Source organism: Acartia tonsa, chromosome 7, assembly GCF_053477335.1.
Source record: "Acartia tonsa isolate MP-2025a chromosome 7, ASM5347733v1, whole genome shotgun sequence".
Classification (NCBI taxonomy): domain Eukaryota; kingdom Metazoa; phylum Arthropoda; class Copepoda; order Calanoida; family Acartiidae; genus Acartia; species Acartia tonsa.
The window spans coordinates 48,304,355-48,319,814 of record NC_137266.1 but is presented as its reverse complement, the minus strand read 5'-3'; the positions used below and the strand labels follow the sequence as shown (position 1 = coordinate 48,319,814).

Sequence of the window (15,460 nt, the reverse complement as noted above, 5' to 3'; positions counted from 1 at the left end):
CCACGTTACTTGTTGGATCCAAATTTTTGTTTACTTTTATTTAAGTTTGACTAGTTGTTTACAAATTAATAGTGCCTAAACATTTCAACCAAAATTTCTATTTATTAAAGTGATAATTTTGCTTATCATCATTGAGTGCATATATCAATAACACGTTTATTGTCTTATCCCTCAATATCCCTGTGTTTATTAATAATTCAAGACGTGTGTCCTAATTTATATTCATCATGGATTTACGAGTAGTTTTTTTTTTCAATTTGCTCGATAGATTTTCCTTGTGATAAAGAAGCAAGATCTCAAGCTGTCCTGTCTGTATTGAAGGATCTCGCTAACCGCTAAATCGATATGGTTCTTCTTTACAAGGTAGCTTCTCGTAGGTCCTGGGATGGTTTTTTTCTATTGGGGGGGGGGGGAGCTACAACCCCTCCTCCCCCCCTCTCAAAAAATATTGCCCCAAAGAAACTAAAAAAATATACCAAAGAGCCACTAGAAACATGAAAAACATAATCTCTATAATCGCTACTAGATAGTCCGTACGTCCATTTAAAACATGCTATTGACTTATCTCTGCATTCTTGATAATTCTAAGATTTACATACTAATACCTTTGACCATGAACTTAATTATCAGAGGTAATATAAAATTATATATTTATATTGCGACATTGTTGTCAAAAAAGTAAAAAATCGGCATGTTTGAAATAAACGTACGGACTTTCTGGTAACGATTATAGAGTTGTTACGCTTTCTAAATTGTACCTAACTTTCAAAGGAAACATCAAGCAGTTTGAAATCAATAAGACTATTCTAACTATGTCTAAATTAACGAAAAGAACTAACCGTTACCGACCGATCCTATTTTCGAACAGATAAGATGAAATTTAAATATGTTTTATCTTCTTTGAATATTCCTTTAAGATTTATCCATATCCTTAATTATAATGATTGGTGATCAATGTTTATTAATGATCATTGAGCGGTAATCAGCATTAATGATTTTTTGCACATCATAATTGATTTGAACCCTTTATCCCATAAGATAACTGCTTAATTAACGAATATAAAGAAACAAGAATAGGCCAATGAGCAATAAAATATGTCTTTGATATTGAGTGAAATAAATAAATTAATTAATATAGCACCATGAATTTTACCCTTTCTGTTAGCAGCAAAGCTACTCTAAAATTATTTTATTCTTTTTGTTGGTAGTTTTTTTCCACTATCGAAAAGTTCAATGTGTTAAATTGTTGTCTAGTGGGTGTCATTTTCATTTTAGTCTTTGTTTATCTTTGCAAGTTATCATTTTTGTAAATATATTATTTTTTTTATTAATAAATGTAATTGTTTTTTATAATAATAATATGTACTATTTTTGCAAATGATTTTTAGCAGAACAGCCTTTTTAATATGTGTATGACCGTTCGTCCTTCCTCGCAAAATTATAATCTTTGTTTTTAGAAAAATTGAAAATGCAAATTGTTTAACAAGCAATGAACAAATTTATAGGTATTAACCTTTTTAGTAGCGAAGCTCATCTATAATTCAAAATTTTCGTTTGTCCACCCGTATGAAACATTTTGGAAAAGGCTTAATTTTCTAAGCTCATATTGAAGATAGACGGCTGAAATGTATAAGCTTTATAGAAGTATGGCAGTCCGAAGTAAACTTAATAATATGGTCGAATTGGTCCTTCAATATAGCTATGTTTCCAAATAATACTTTTAGGTTATGTCAGTTTCGCGACATCGCCTATTAAGGGGCGTTTCGTCAAATTTTCACTGTAGCTTTGGATAGGTTATCTAAGGTAAGGTTAGGTTAGGCAAATGTTAATGATTGCCCTGCAGGGTAAGAGCCCCCCCGAAAAAAAACAAAGATTTATCATAAGAAGAAAAATACCGTACTATTTTGTGTACAATTAATAATATGGTCGAATTGTTCCTCCACTGTTTAATGGTCCAATTAATGATTTTTTATCTATCTATGCAGTACACGAGTAAGAATTTATGAGTCCATCTCACCTGTATTAAAAACGTCAAAATGTTTAGGCAAATAAGTCTTTCATGCATAAATTTAGCTAAGGCATTCCAAATGGTAAGGCCGTGTTTTTTATGCTAAATCATTTGGTTAGGAAATTTTTGTGTTAGGAAATATTTTAATGTGAACAGTCTAATTTGACTTCAAACTTAATTTTTATTACAAGTATAAAAAAAGAAAAGTTATTGAAAAGCACAAGCATCGAAATATGCATAAAAACGAAGCTAAACCAAAGAAATTTATGCTTTACAAGCAATTCAAAGTTTATAACAGAAAAGATATTAGATATCTCCAAATTATCGGTTCGTACATGATAATGATTCTACCCCTCAAAATCATGAAATAGTTTTGCAACTGTTGATTGTTGTGGGTATGGGTTGCATTCTTTAAACTTTTCCTCTAATAATGTTTATGTAGAAAAGTATTAACCAGTGTGTCATAATTAGGATAATATTACTTTTATCGTCCATTGTTCCTTCCATATTTCCCATCATTAAAAGTATTTAATAGTTTTTAAAACTAGTGTGCTTTTTGATCAATTACCAAGATATAATTTGGCTTTGTAAGATATTTTTCTGCAATTTTGTATTTATACGCTGACAGGCATACCCTAATAATAAAGTAGCTACGCTACTAAAATTGTGAAGTTAGTTTGAAGGCCTTGTGGTGACAAAATTTATGTAAAGGAACAACAACACACACCCCCACACACACTCACACAAACTCAAATTTAAATAAGAAAAATGTGGCTTTCATATTTGGCAATCTTTACACAACTTTTCTGCACGTCAGGGTTTAGGTATCTAGGAAACCTTGCCAGTAGACAAAGGACTGATTTCTTTTCATATCATTTTTTTCGCGTATTTTTCCGTAAAGTTGTGTGTTTAGTCAAATGCTACTATTAAGATAAATTTTAATTATGAACATTTCCTATATATAAATACAATTGGTCAAAATTAACAACACTAAGTTCACCAAATAAAACTTTTATAATAATTTCTTAATTAAGATTGGAATGAATTCAGTATGTCGTTAGAAAAAACGTCATATCGACTATTAGCGGCAGCACCCCATCCCGTAGCGTATAAGAAGCTTCCATAAAATGAGGAATTCAATTAGTGCATTAGATTAGTTATCCAAATCTTAAGCTACAGACAAAAAAAACTTACTTCTTTAAATAATAGGATATATCAGTCATGACCAAACATTAATTGCAAATTAGTATGCAATATAATGTAATTAAGGTATTTTTTAAATCCTACAAAAGAAAAACAATAAATATTGACCAATGTATAAGTATAGATGTATAACCCAAAGAACTGCCTGGTTCCTGTGGTTTGTCCCAACTAATAGCAAATTGCTTTCTGCTCTTTTGTAGCGAACATACAATTATTTAACAAATGCACCCTCTATTCTTTTACTTTAATTATTGGTCAACCCTTATTCCTGGCATGCAAACACAGTGGCTATTTCCATAGTTATTTAATAATGTTTCATAATGGCAGAATCAAAGTCTAAACATCGGTGAAACTGAACTGTAATTCTAGCTATGATTGTGATTTGAGGCACCACGTTATAGTTGAAAGTTTGTTGAAAAGTATTGGAACAAGAGCTTAATCATCTTAACAGAGATTTCAAGGTTTTTCCTTTGCTACAAAAAAAAATATGTTGATTATGACTGGCAGGGCAGGGGGGGAGGGGTCATCCGGCTGTTTAGTGTTTATTACACTAGTCCAGAAAGTATTATAATGACGTTTTCTTATTCGTTTGCTGAACAACCTTGGGGACTTTTATTGAATTTTAAAGGAATGGTTTACTTAGTTGAGTGTTCAAATGTTTGAACCACTAATTGTAATCTACAGTAAGGTTAATTTTGGCGATAAGCATCAGCCATAGTCTTATCCCTTTAGATCCATGCATTTGACACATTTCAACCAACCATCCCCTGTGAGACTTTTAGTGTAGGGTTTGGTCTGTCTATTGCCAGGGTATTCCAGCAAATATTACAGTTATTATCACTCGTCTGAGAGAGCAGCAGTATTGACGCAGAGGTTAACATTGTTAACTCTCTTTAAGTGGGGGGAGGGATTATAAAATCACCTGGGGACATAGACAACCAAGGAGGGAGGGCTGGGAGGATGAGTGGAACCCCTTATTTTAAACCCTCTATAAATTTAAATATACATTAGATTACCCCCCTCCCCCCTCCTAAGAAAAGCTTGAATGTCCTTGTCTTGGGACGTACAAGATTTTACGCACAATTCTGCATAATCCTTAATAAACATTTATACTAAAGATTCACTATTTACTTATTTCCTTTTAATTTAATTCTAACCTCATTTTGACTTTAACAGCCTTAATTAGTATTTTACTTGCAAATTAAGATTATTAAAAATCTTATAATGGAAAATCTGTAGAATTGTAAAAACACCCAATTTTTGCGTACCTTTACATATTTGCAGAATCTTGCATAAAAAAGAGAATGTGGTTAAGGGAGAAATGATGACCTTTTTAATTCTAAATTAATCCAAACCTTTTAACTTTTGTAGTCATAAAGACAATATCGTCCAGACTCAACAAGCAACGAATCTGATAATTATATGTGTGTGTGTGACTTATAATCAGTGCATGACCACTTGCAGGTAGGTGATGATGCTTCAGGTACAAGCATCTCCACTCCAATTATAACATACTCTACGTGTGAAATGCAGTGTAACGCGCTCAATCGCCTAGGGTACTAAGTGAATAACACCTATCAGACAACAAACTCTTTGATTGCACCTACTTGAAAGTCTAGAGTGAATTGAATGATTTGCGCCTTTTTTGGGCCAAGGCATTGCGCTACTTGTTAAGCCACAATTGCATACTTGAATTTTTAGGTTGGAGTAGACACTCGTTAAGGGGGGGGGAGGGAGGTGTATTGTGTTGGAAACTTAAAATGAATAATCAATTTAGTGGCTAGAAAAACCTTGACAGGTAAAACCACAAATCATTACACCTTTATTTAATTATATTTTGATAGTTTGATGGTTATCTTTGAAAAGCATAAATTGTATTTTAAAACTTTTCATGAAGTGTCATAGCACACAAGAAGATTATTTAAATTTTTAATATATCATGTCAAATGTAAATAATATTTTGCAAATCTTTATTTATATGCAGCAAATAGCTTTTTCTTCAAATAATGCATTTTTCCTCTTTTAAAATATCATACATTAAAATATTAAATATCTATCAAACATAAAAATACATATGAAAACATTGAAAACAAAACTTAAAAACAATCAGATGAAAACAAAACTATATATAACACTTTATTCTACTTTCTCTTTTAATTTCATTAGGGCTTACTTTTTAATCTTTTTAAACGCTAAGATTTTCAGTAAATAGGGTCTGTACGTCCCTCTATCCATACGTCCGTCAGAGTTTAAATAAATTTATTCATATTTTAAGAATTGTCCTATCGACTTCAAACTTTGAATGATAAATCCTGTAACAAATAAGTACGCTTTAGAAAGCATAGCAACTCTATAATCCTTACCAGAAAGTACCTACGTCTTTTTCATCTGATTTTTGGCACAATTATTTCTAGGATAACAAAGTATAATGTTATAAGCAAGTTTTCACATTTTACATGTGTTAATGCACATTTGTTATAGCGTTTGTTTGCTTTTATGAAGGTTGTTATCCTTGTTTTATAATAACTCTATAAATGATGAATACATGAAAAAATCATTAAATCAACAGATAGATTCAAAATAGAGTGACTTGGCATAAAAGATTTCTTCTTTAAAAAAAGTTTTGGAATCAGAAATTTCAAATATTTTTCTTAAGAGTAAAAGTTTAAAGTACTTGGGGTCTGATTTGTTTGTAGAGAGGAACAAATAATTTCTAAATCAAAAGGACAATTTTATCCATAAGTGGCGCAAAGTTGGCTCAAAAACTATTAGTTAATTTTACTAGCTAGTAGTGTTCAAACTTTATAACCAATAACTTAAATCTCCAGTTTATTATCATTGCGGATGCATTTTATTTTATCGTCCATTGTCTTTTACCTAAAAATCCCATAAGTTTTTAGATATGCATCACATCGTATTATAGACAGTTTTCTGCGGAAAACGAAATAAAATTTATACAAAACCGGTTTTGTAATCCCCTAGTGGCCAAGTTTTCAGTATAGCTTAGAACCGGTTCTAGTTTAGTGGTTATCAATCAGTCTCGAAGCCATACTGAAAAACATTTCTTCCTTCTCTATTGATAAATATTTATTTACCTACATATTAAAATTGAGAATATATGTCCCTGTTAAAAATCTGATATTCCATGTATGTGTCATATTTTATAGAAAACTTGCACACAAAAGTGATAACTAACTGGGTATGCGACAAATTCGCAACTTCCTGTAATTGTTAGGTTGTAGTTTTGACAATAAATGTATAAGTATAGATGTTTAAACTACCTGGCCCACGTGGTAAAGACCTATATCATCTGCTAGCAAATGGATTTTTGGCCTTTTGTAGTGACTCGGTTGTGTTTATAATACTGACACTTTTAGTTGATTTCAAAGACATAATTCAAAATCGGGATAGGGTTCCCGCCCGTTGCATGGTTGGAGTTATATATAGCGCATGCCCCCTATATAAATTTAATGTTTAGACATATGAATAGTAGTGCAACTACTCTAGAGCTGTAGAAAGTAATTATGTCTTTCTAGAGGTTTTTCATTCAAAGCTTTAGAACTGTTTCAGAACAGTCGGTTAAGTTGTTAAGCCAACGAATAAATAACTTTATTATAAAACTTTTGGGACTAGTGTAATAAACAGCTCAAAGTCCCCTCACTCTCTCTCTAGATTGTTTGACATGTTACACTATAGCAAGTGGTGAAATTTCCGGCACCTTACTTTAAGTTTGGACCCTTTTATACATAACTTTAACTTGACAATTTGTTGTAAAGCAAAGGTTCAAAAATATTCCACAAAGAAAAAGGGAAAGCACTTAATTTCTTTTCTCGTATTCATTCGAATCCGGTGGATAGGAACCGGTTCTCATCCATACGAAAAAACTATGTCTAGCATCGTATTATATCCAGTTTTCTACGAATATAGAAATGTACAATCATAAGATTAAAACTAGTTTTTTTAGCCGGTGCCTTCGGCACCACGGGGCTAAAAAAACTAGTTTTAATCTTATAATTGTACATTCTATATCCGCGGAAAGCCGTTTATAATACGATACGAGAAATAACTATTCTCGTATTCATTCGGATCCGGTGGATAGGAACCGGTTCTCATACATACGAAAAAACTATGTCTAGCATCGTATTATATCCAGCTTTCTACGAATATAGAAATGTACAATCACAAGATTAAAACTAGTTTTTTTAGCCAGTGCCTTCGGCACCACGGGGCTAAAAAAACTAGTTTTAATCTTATAATTGTACATTCTATATCCGCGGAAAGCCGTTTATAATACGATGCGAGAAATAACTATTAAAATATTATGAATCTCTGAATGGCGGTGCTTTCACTAAAAATGTCAATCCCTGCCAACCCCCCCCCCCCACGACCTCCTGTTTTTTAAAATAAATTGAAAATGAGGTAAGAGAGCTTTTTCTATGCCTTACTCTCTGCCTTTACCTGACACTGCAGGCTGGATTATTTAATACCCAATGCAACCTACCCTAACCAGACCTAAATTAATAAACAAAACCTAGCCGTTATTTTCATATTTATTTTAAAATGGGGATTGAAGGTTCTTTGCTTGACTTGGCACTTTGATATAAACCGCTAATTTAGCAAATATATGCATGAAAAAAAAACATCCTTTTTATTTTGATATTTTATGAAGATTAGTGTGGCAATGGGGTATGATCTAAGAAGCATCGGAACTTAAAAATTTAATTTTTACTAAAACATCTTTATTTTGGTGGTATAAATGAATTTTAGACTTTGTTGTTGTGTCGTTTTGCTGTCATCCATGTTGTAGGTGTATTTACAAGGAAGAATTCAACCAAATCAATGCAGAGCAACGAATCTCCAGTCCTCCTAAACCCTTCAGGTATGATATATAAAGATCTTTAGAATGCTATGTTTAGTGTAGAATTTCTTTAATATAGGAATTATTGTTTATGTGAAGATTTGTCTTTATGTGGCTTAGATAAATAAAAAAAAAAAGAGTAAACCGTAATACATTAATACCATAGAAAATTATGTGTGCCAATCTGAAATATATCGAATAATGAACAACAAAACTTAATATTTGTGTTTTTTTCGCGGATTTATTTTCGCTGCGACATATGTGTGCATCATTGAATAATGTCTATTCCAGGATATTTGCAAGCCTTCTTTTTGGAATGATGTGTGAAAATAACATGTTATTCTAAGCTTTTGATTGCTTGCAGAAATAAAGGTTTTAATTAAAATACTGCAATTCAGAAACATTTTTTAAATATTGGATTCCAGCAACATTTTTTAAATATTGGATTCCAGCAACATTTTTTTAAATATTAGATTCCAGCAACATATTTTAGATACTGGATTCCAGCAAAATTTTCAAATACTCGATTCGAGCTACATTTTTTAAATACTGGATTCTAGCAATATTTTGTCTTTACACTTACATATTTTAGGGAAGAGTGCCAGCATGTCTCGTGCCATAACCTCTCCGTGTTTATCCACTAATGATTTTGAACTTAATCAACCTTCCACCTCCAATTATGAGAAGGTAAAGATTAGATAATGATCTAAAGATGATTTAAATACATAGAGAAAAAAATAAAAGAGAGGAATCGAAGCAACTAGATGACGAAAATAGGCAGTGGGCATAGAGGCCTACTCAGCGCTGTTGCCGCGCTAAAATTTATTGCTATTCCACTACTTTTCAAATGGGAGGATTAAAAATTATTAAAAAAATATATATTTTTACTTTTTACTATTTCCATATTTAGGGCAAGAATATTAGATTAGATATTTTCGTTTTAATGTTTTAATTAAAAATTACATAGAATTTTATTTTTATTTAAAAAAATTTGTTCATGAAAGATGAATCCTTCTATTTCTAAAAATGGGGAAATTTTTTTCATAATGAACATTCAGCTGATTCTGACCGCCCACGGCTGTTTGCTAAATATTGCTTTTCTTTTTTTTCACATTATTATTTATGATTGACTTACAAAAAGCCCTGGGCGGCTTTTGATTTTCGTCTGCTTCAAAATTTAGGGATGGGGAAGTAGTATTTTACCATGAAAAAGGGGTGAGTATTCATCCTCTTATCCTTTTTCCTTATGTTTAAATATATCATTTAAAATCGTGTTTGAAATGGACAAACACTTTTTGGTTGCAGGAATCATAATTATAATACAAAGTTTGAAATATATCAGACAATTTAAACATACTCAAATCAATAATAAGAATGACCTTGCGCCTGTTTTTTTTATTTACTTGACCTAAGTGTATTTTTATATTGTAAAACTGATTATTAGTACTGGCGCAGTTCATGATTTAAGCCGACCAGATGCCGTAAAATGACACGGTTACGATTTCGACATACCCTTTACATTAATTGGACGTACTATATGTACATCAGAGAGAAAGGTGAAAATGGGCTGTTTTTTGTAATAGTCTCTAAAGTTTTATAATAACGTTTTCTCATTCGTTGACTCAACAACTTTGGGGACTTCAGTGAATTTTGAATGATTATTTCATTACGTTTAGTGTTCACACGTTTCAACCACTAATTTCAATCTACAAAGGGATAATTTTGTCTTCTTTTATTCGGAATGTACATCAATTTATCGGTCATTGTTTTATCCCTTCAGACGCACTACACTTGATGCCAGATATTCAATTTAGGTTGGCAGCGAGTGTGATACAGAGGTTAGCAGTGGAGAATCTGGAATTGAAATGGGAGATAATAATGGTACAGTTTTTATAGCGAAGCTTTTCTATAATTAAGGTCGGTCTGTCCGTCCGGTTAGCTCTTTCAATCAATTTAGTCCTAAACTTTGCATAATAATTCATATAACAATTTCAGTAATTATCTAATGATTGTAATAATGATTCTTAGGTACAGTATTAAAAGCGAGGCATCTCTATAATTAAATCTTAAAAATGTCCTTTTACTGCATCCTATATTTAAGCAATTTTGCAACACATTTATACACAATTTAGTTTAGACTTAGTTAGTTATCATTTTTTGCAGAAAGTTCTGACAATCTATAAAAATTTCGTTTGTCCTTCTTTCTGATTTTAAATCTTTGCTTTTGTGAATGTTGTCATCCTTATTTTTTTTATTTTTAGTTTTAATCAGCCACATTATATCTTCAGAACATTAATAAAAAAAAATTTATACAAATTAGTTTCAATTTTAAGATGAAAACAAAGTAAACATGCTAGTAAAGCATTACTAACAGCATTACAAAAGAAGAATATTAGGTCTTAAACTAAAACAGCTGATTATAAAGTTGGTTTCCTACTTCCAATACTTTAACGTTAAACGCTTTTTGAAAGTCAAACTGCATGTAAATTAAATACTAAAAATCTTTTGGAAACGCAAATTTTTTAGCAGTTTCCTGTGGGTCATTCTACTGCAAACAAATTTTAGGGCCATAGCATTTTGCTTATTTTTGAAGCTAGAAGAACAATTTTTTTCCATAAAATATTTATCTTTATGTAAATTTTACATTAGAAATATCAAATATAAATATTAGCGGCCGCAGCTGTACTTGGCAGCTGCCAGCCGCAGTCGGCGGTCGACGGGAAAACGGTGGCGGATCTTCATAGAATTTAATACGTTATGTAGACTTGTCAGAAAAGCTTAAGTTTTAAATTTGAAGTCTCTAAGTCAAAAATTGCGGCCACAGGAGACTTTTAAAGATTTCTGGAGACCTTGAAGATCAGGACCCGAGGATCATATCTGGAACCTGAAAGTGACTTGAACACCTGTATTTCATATAAGGATGTACTACTAAAGGATATTTTAGTATTTTGGTATGATAAAATGATTTGTTTTAGTCAAAAAAAATATTTTTGCTCTTTACCTGGATGACCCTGCCATGTTTGCTGGCGTCCTGTGCCCGCCAGGATGGAGATATTTTAAAAATTCTAACTCTCAGTTATGTGTCATACCCATACTTAAAAAGTCACGCAGGTTGGGCTCCTTATTTTTCACATACAGAAAATGAGATAAAAAAAAACCGGAGGGGGGGGGGGGGAGTTCAACGACCGTTAAGGGTTAATTTAATAAGTAATTTTATATTAAAGGGAGGAGTAGGTTGCGCTAAAAATCCGTAAAGGTTGTGAGTTTTAAGTTAAAACAGTAGTAGAACGATAAGAATTTATGTAAACTTAAAAATAAATTTTTGTCTCTAGTTCTTTTCAACAAAAAATTCACATATTTAGTGAATATTATCGTTATACTGTGGTATTCGGCAACCGTGAGCCATGCCTATGGCACCCCTGAACTGGGGTTCGGTGGAGGGTCAATGGCCCTCCCCCGAGTCCTGGGGAAGGGGTCTGACGACCCCCTCCCTATGCTTAAAATTAATGATTGAATCTGTCATGTTTATTATGGTTAACTGTATTCTTAATTCTCCCCCACCCTTTCCAGGGATGGGGGATCATTATTGCCCAAACTGACTATTGTATATGTGTTATAATGCTTTTATGTTATGATTATTTATTCCTATCCATGTATTTATTGTTTGTTGTATATAGATTTAGTATCCTTTAAACCTTCAATAAAGTGACAACTGAAATAGATGTTGATTATTATCTAGTGAATGCTAGAGAAGCGTAGCTTCTCTATAGTAAGGTGTCCACGTCTGTCACACTGCCGTAATCTAATTGAACTCCGGTGTCTGCCATTTATCCTCGGCGGATACCACAACTTTTGGTGACAGCTGTGTGAGATTACGGCGAACCACAAGTGTAGAGCAGACGCGCATCTGAGGCTAAGGTACTCCCAGCAGTGAAACTGGCAAAACTGACGCAAGCAACCTGAATTACCCACCCTGGACAGCAAAGTTTAACTCTGCATCCGGCAGTTGTGGGAGCGAGACAGCGAAATTTGGCGAAGAACCGCGAGCAGCGCCGATATCTAACGGAGAATTGAGCGCTCAAAGGGCTGAAACAGGCCTGCGGACCGGCTGAAACAAGCCAAATAAGTGTAAACGGCTGAAAATAGGCCAACTTTACTGCAAGAAATAGCAGGATCCGAACCAGTGGCGCTAGCAGGACGGGACATTCCCTGCCGCCATCAGCCGGATTTGGATCAGCGGTGCTAGCAGGACGGGACATTCCCTGCCGCCGATAGGCTGAAACACGCCACATAGCTGCAAGCTGCGAGCCAACATACGAGTGTAGTGCACCAGAACAGAGAAAAACTACGTCAACTCCAAGTATCCTGAGAGGCTACAACGCAGCCACCCATCTAGAAAAACAGATATTATGTCACATTGCAGGGATTACCACCCTGGTGTGATGGCTAAACAATAGATTTATGAGCAAAGCTTGGCAAACAAATTGTTGTGTTGTGATAAATCTAAAAATAGAACAGGCTTGGATTTATTGTGTATTGTGATAACAGCTAAAAATAGAACAGGGTTAGTAAACAAATCTGTTATGCAATTGTGATAAGGACAAAAATAGAAGCTAGATGTAATATAATAAAGACCCTGATATACAATCAAATCACCTCAAGCCTACAGCACAACAACAATACACCCCTTATTCCAAGGGAAAGGGAGGAGCCCCTCTCCATTGAAGGCAAATACAATCAGGGTGATATAATAGATAAGCCTAGGATTAAGAAGAAAAGGCACTATTACACCAGCACACAGTTACCCCCCTCCCTCACAGGGGGAACGGACGGAGTTACCCCCGTCCCCTCACGCGCTTCCCCCTTCCTACCCACACTAGACTAAGTCCGTCTGTAGTGTGGGGCTAGCGACCGGGAACACAGAGCGCCATTCACGGGTAGCGCAACAGAGTGCGGAAAATATCATAAATTCAACGGACAAAGCGGACCAATGAGAGAGCGAGTTGAGGGATAAGTGCGCGTTTTCCCCGTGTGCGCGGATTTGACGGTGCGTACGCGCGTTGCAAGGACAGGAGATTCCACGCACACACACACACACACACACACACCGGAGCGGAGCTACTCCATAGCATTTAACAGGGGTATTTTTAGCAAATAAAGGATTACAAGTTTCTCTCCTTCTAGCTCTAGTGTGATAAAGGAAAACCCAATCAGTTCCTGACAGCAGTTCAGACCCTCAACATCTATCTACCCCTACCAGCCTACCCTACAACCTCAGCACCTAACTAGTGATAAGTACAGCTAAGTTATACCTTTGCAACTAAACTACCAACCTAGTGATACAAACAGTGTTGGCTGTTAGGCTAGAAAGCCTCAAGTGACAAACCACTCATTTTTAGTACTGTATAACTTGGTGCCCCTCCGTTGAACCGTTGACCCGATGGACCAGCCGCAAGCCCCAGGAGGTGATCAAGCCCCAGGATGGCTCCAGGATGACCCTCAGCCGGCCCCAGCCGAGTACCGCAAACTAATGCTGAGCAATCTGCCGGAGTATAGAGGGCCGCCCAAGCAATCCTGGTCGTCACATATCCGCAGACTCGAGATGTCATGGGCGGCTTACCGCGTGCCACCTCATGATTCCCTCAACCGCCGCAACGCCCTCCTACTGTCACTGGTAGGGCAAGCGGCGGAAATGGCGTCCCATCTGTTTGGCGAGGCAGGCCAAGCCTTGACCTACGAGCAGGTCAAGGCCGAGTGTGAAATGCTATTTCGTCCTGCTTTTGAATCCCAAACGCTTAAACAAGCGTTTAGGGATTACAAGCAACACTCGACAGAACCGATACAGGCGTACATATCCACTAAATGTGCCCTGTATCGGGACGCCTACAGCCATGAGGATCTTGAGTTGTTGGTGGACGAATTAAATCGTGGAATTCGTAACGCCAATGTAAAACGCATCATGATGGGACATGAAATTACGAGTGTACCTGAGTACACTCGTAAGGCCATGTTTACCGTCACCATGATCACAAAGCAACTGAAAGAAGGTGTGTGCCTAGTGGACTCTACCGACGGGCTGACTGGATCCGCCAGCATCCAGTTGCCCCAGTATGATGATTCGGAGCCAATGGAGATTGGCGCCTTGGCTCCGGGTCTCCACCAGATGGGGAAGGTTGCTCCAGATGACAAGGTTCCAGGTCGCTGCTTCCGCTGCCAGGGGAGAGGCCACCGAGCTCGAGACTGCCCGACGCCTGTGGAAGTTAGCCTAGAGGAGAGACGCACCCAGCCACGCCGTGACCGTTCTGCCAAGTGCGAGCGCTGCCACTATGACGGTCACACGGCGGCCGATTGTAGAGCTGACTGGGCCCAGGTAGCCAGCCGCAGGCGCACCGCCGATAAGGGCGCCCCTCCAGGGAAGCCCAGCAGAGTGGCCCACATGGAAGGGAGCGCGCCCCCAGCACCACCGCAGCAAGCAGTCGCCCCCAAAGCTACGGACCGAGCCGATGGGATGCCGCAGTTTGGGACTGTCCCAGCTAGGATCAACGTACTGGGCGGCGCGGCTGAACCCAACCGGGTTGGCCTAGGCTTCAGCCTCAACCACCTGGGGCCAGAGCTGATACAACCCAACAACATCGCCGAGCCAGAGATTCTGAGGCCCCAGCCTTTTAGCCTCAACATGATGGAACCTGCCCGACTGAGCCTACCCAGCAAGAGTGGAGGGGCGCTACCCAGCGTCCCTGAGACGGTGTACGGGGAGGCCCTGGCGGCCGCTGAACGAGAGAGGCAGGAGGCGCTAGCCAGCGCCTCAGCATCGATGTATGGGGCGCCACCCGGCGTCGCCACCTGGGATGACGGGGGGGTGCTATCCAGCGCCTCCCACCTGGTGCCTGGGGCGACAACCGTCGCCGCCACCGAGATACCTGGATCCTGGAACGAGCCAGCCTCCAACCTGATGTCTGGGGCGACAACCGTCGCCGCCACCGAGAGACCTGAGTCCTGGAACGAGCCAGCAGTCCCAGAGGAAGGGGTGACACCCGTCACCCCCTGTCAGCCAGCGCCACCAGCCTGCAGGGAGAGCCTAGCTACATGCCATCCAGAGCCCCCTGCCAGCCGAAGGAACCCAGCTGCCCAACACCAGGATAAGTTGAATTTGTTAAATGTGTTGTATCCAAGCTATTGTAAAACCCCAGCCTTGCCTGTGCCCCCTGCACCAGAGGCTGGGGAGATTGAAATTTGGGAAAATAAGGACTTGCCTGTGCCACATGCACCTGAGTTCCTAGGGCAGGGGAGGGAAGTGAGTAAGGGCGAGCCTGTGCCACATGCACTTCAGCCCCATGCCACTGGGCATGCCTTGGACAAGGGAAGGGAGCACTTGGGGCTAGGGGAGCCGA

General features: G+C 37.2%; 1 protein-coding gene across 1 annotated transcript in view; it reads left to right on the top strand.

The window, feature by feature from the left end:
* Nucleotides 1-1,455: 1,455 nt before the first annotated feature.
* Nucleotides 1,456-15,460, top strand: part of LOC145324591 (septin-1-like) — a 65,690-nt gene continuing 51,685 nt past the window's right edge. Inside the window, exons 1-4 of the mRNA XM_080167172.1 lie at nt 1,456-1,505; nt 8,019-8,090; nt 8,662-8,756; nt 9,884-9,950. Of these exons, the coding sequence (XP_080023298.1) occupies nt 1,490-1,505; nt 8,019-8,090; nt 8,662-8,756; nt 9,884-9,950 (250 nt within the window). The 5' untranslated portion in view covers nt 1,456-1,489. The remainder of the gene's footprint in view (nt 1,506-8,018; nt 8,091-8,661; nt 8,757-9,883; nt 9,951-15,460) is intronic.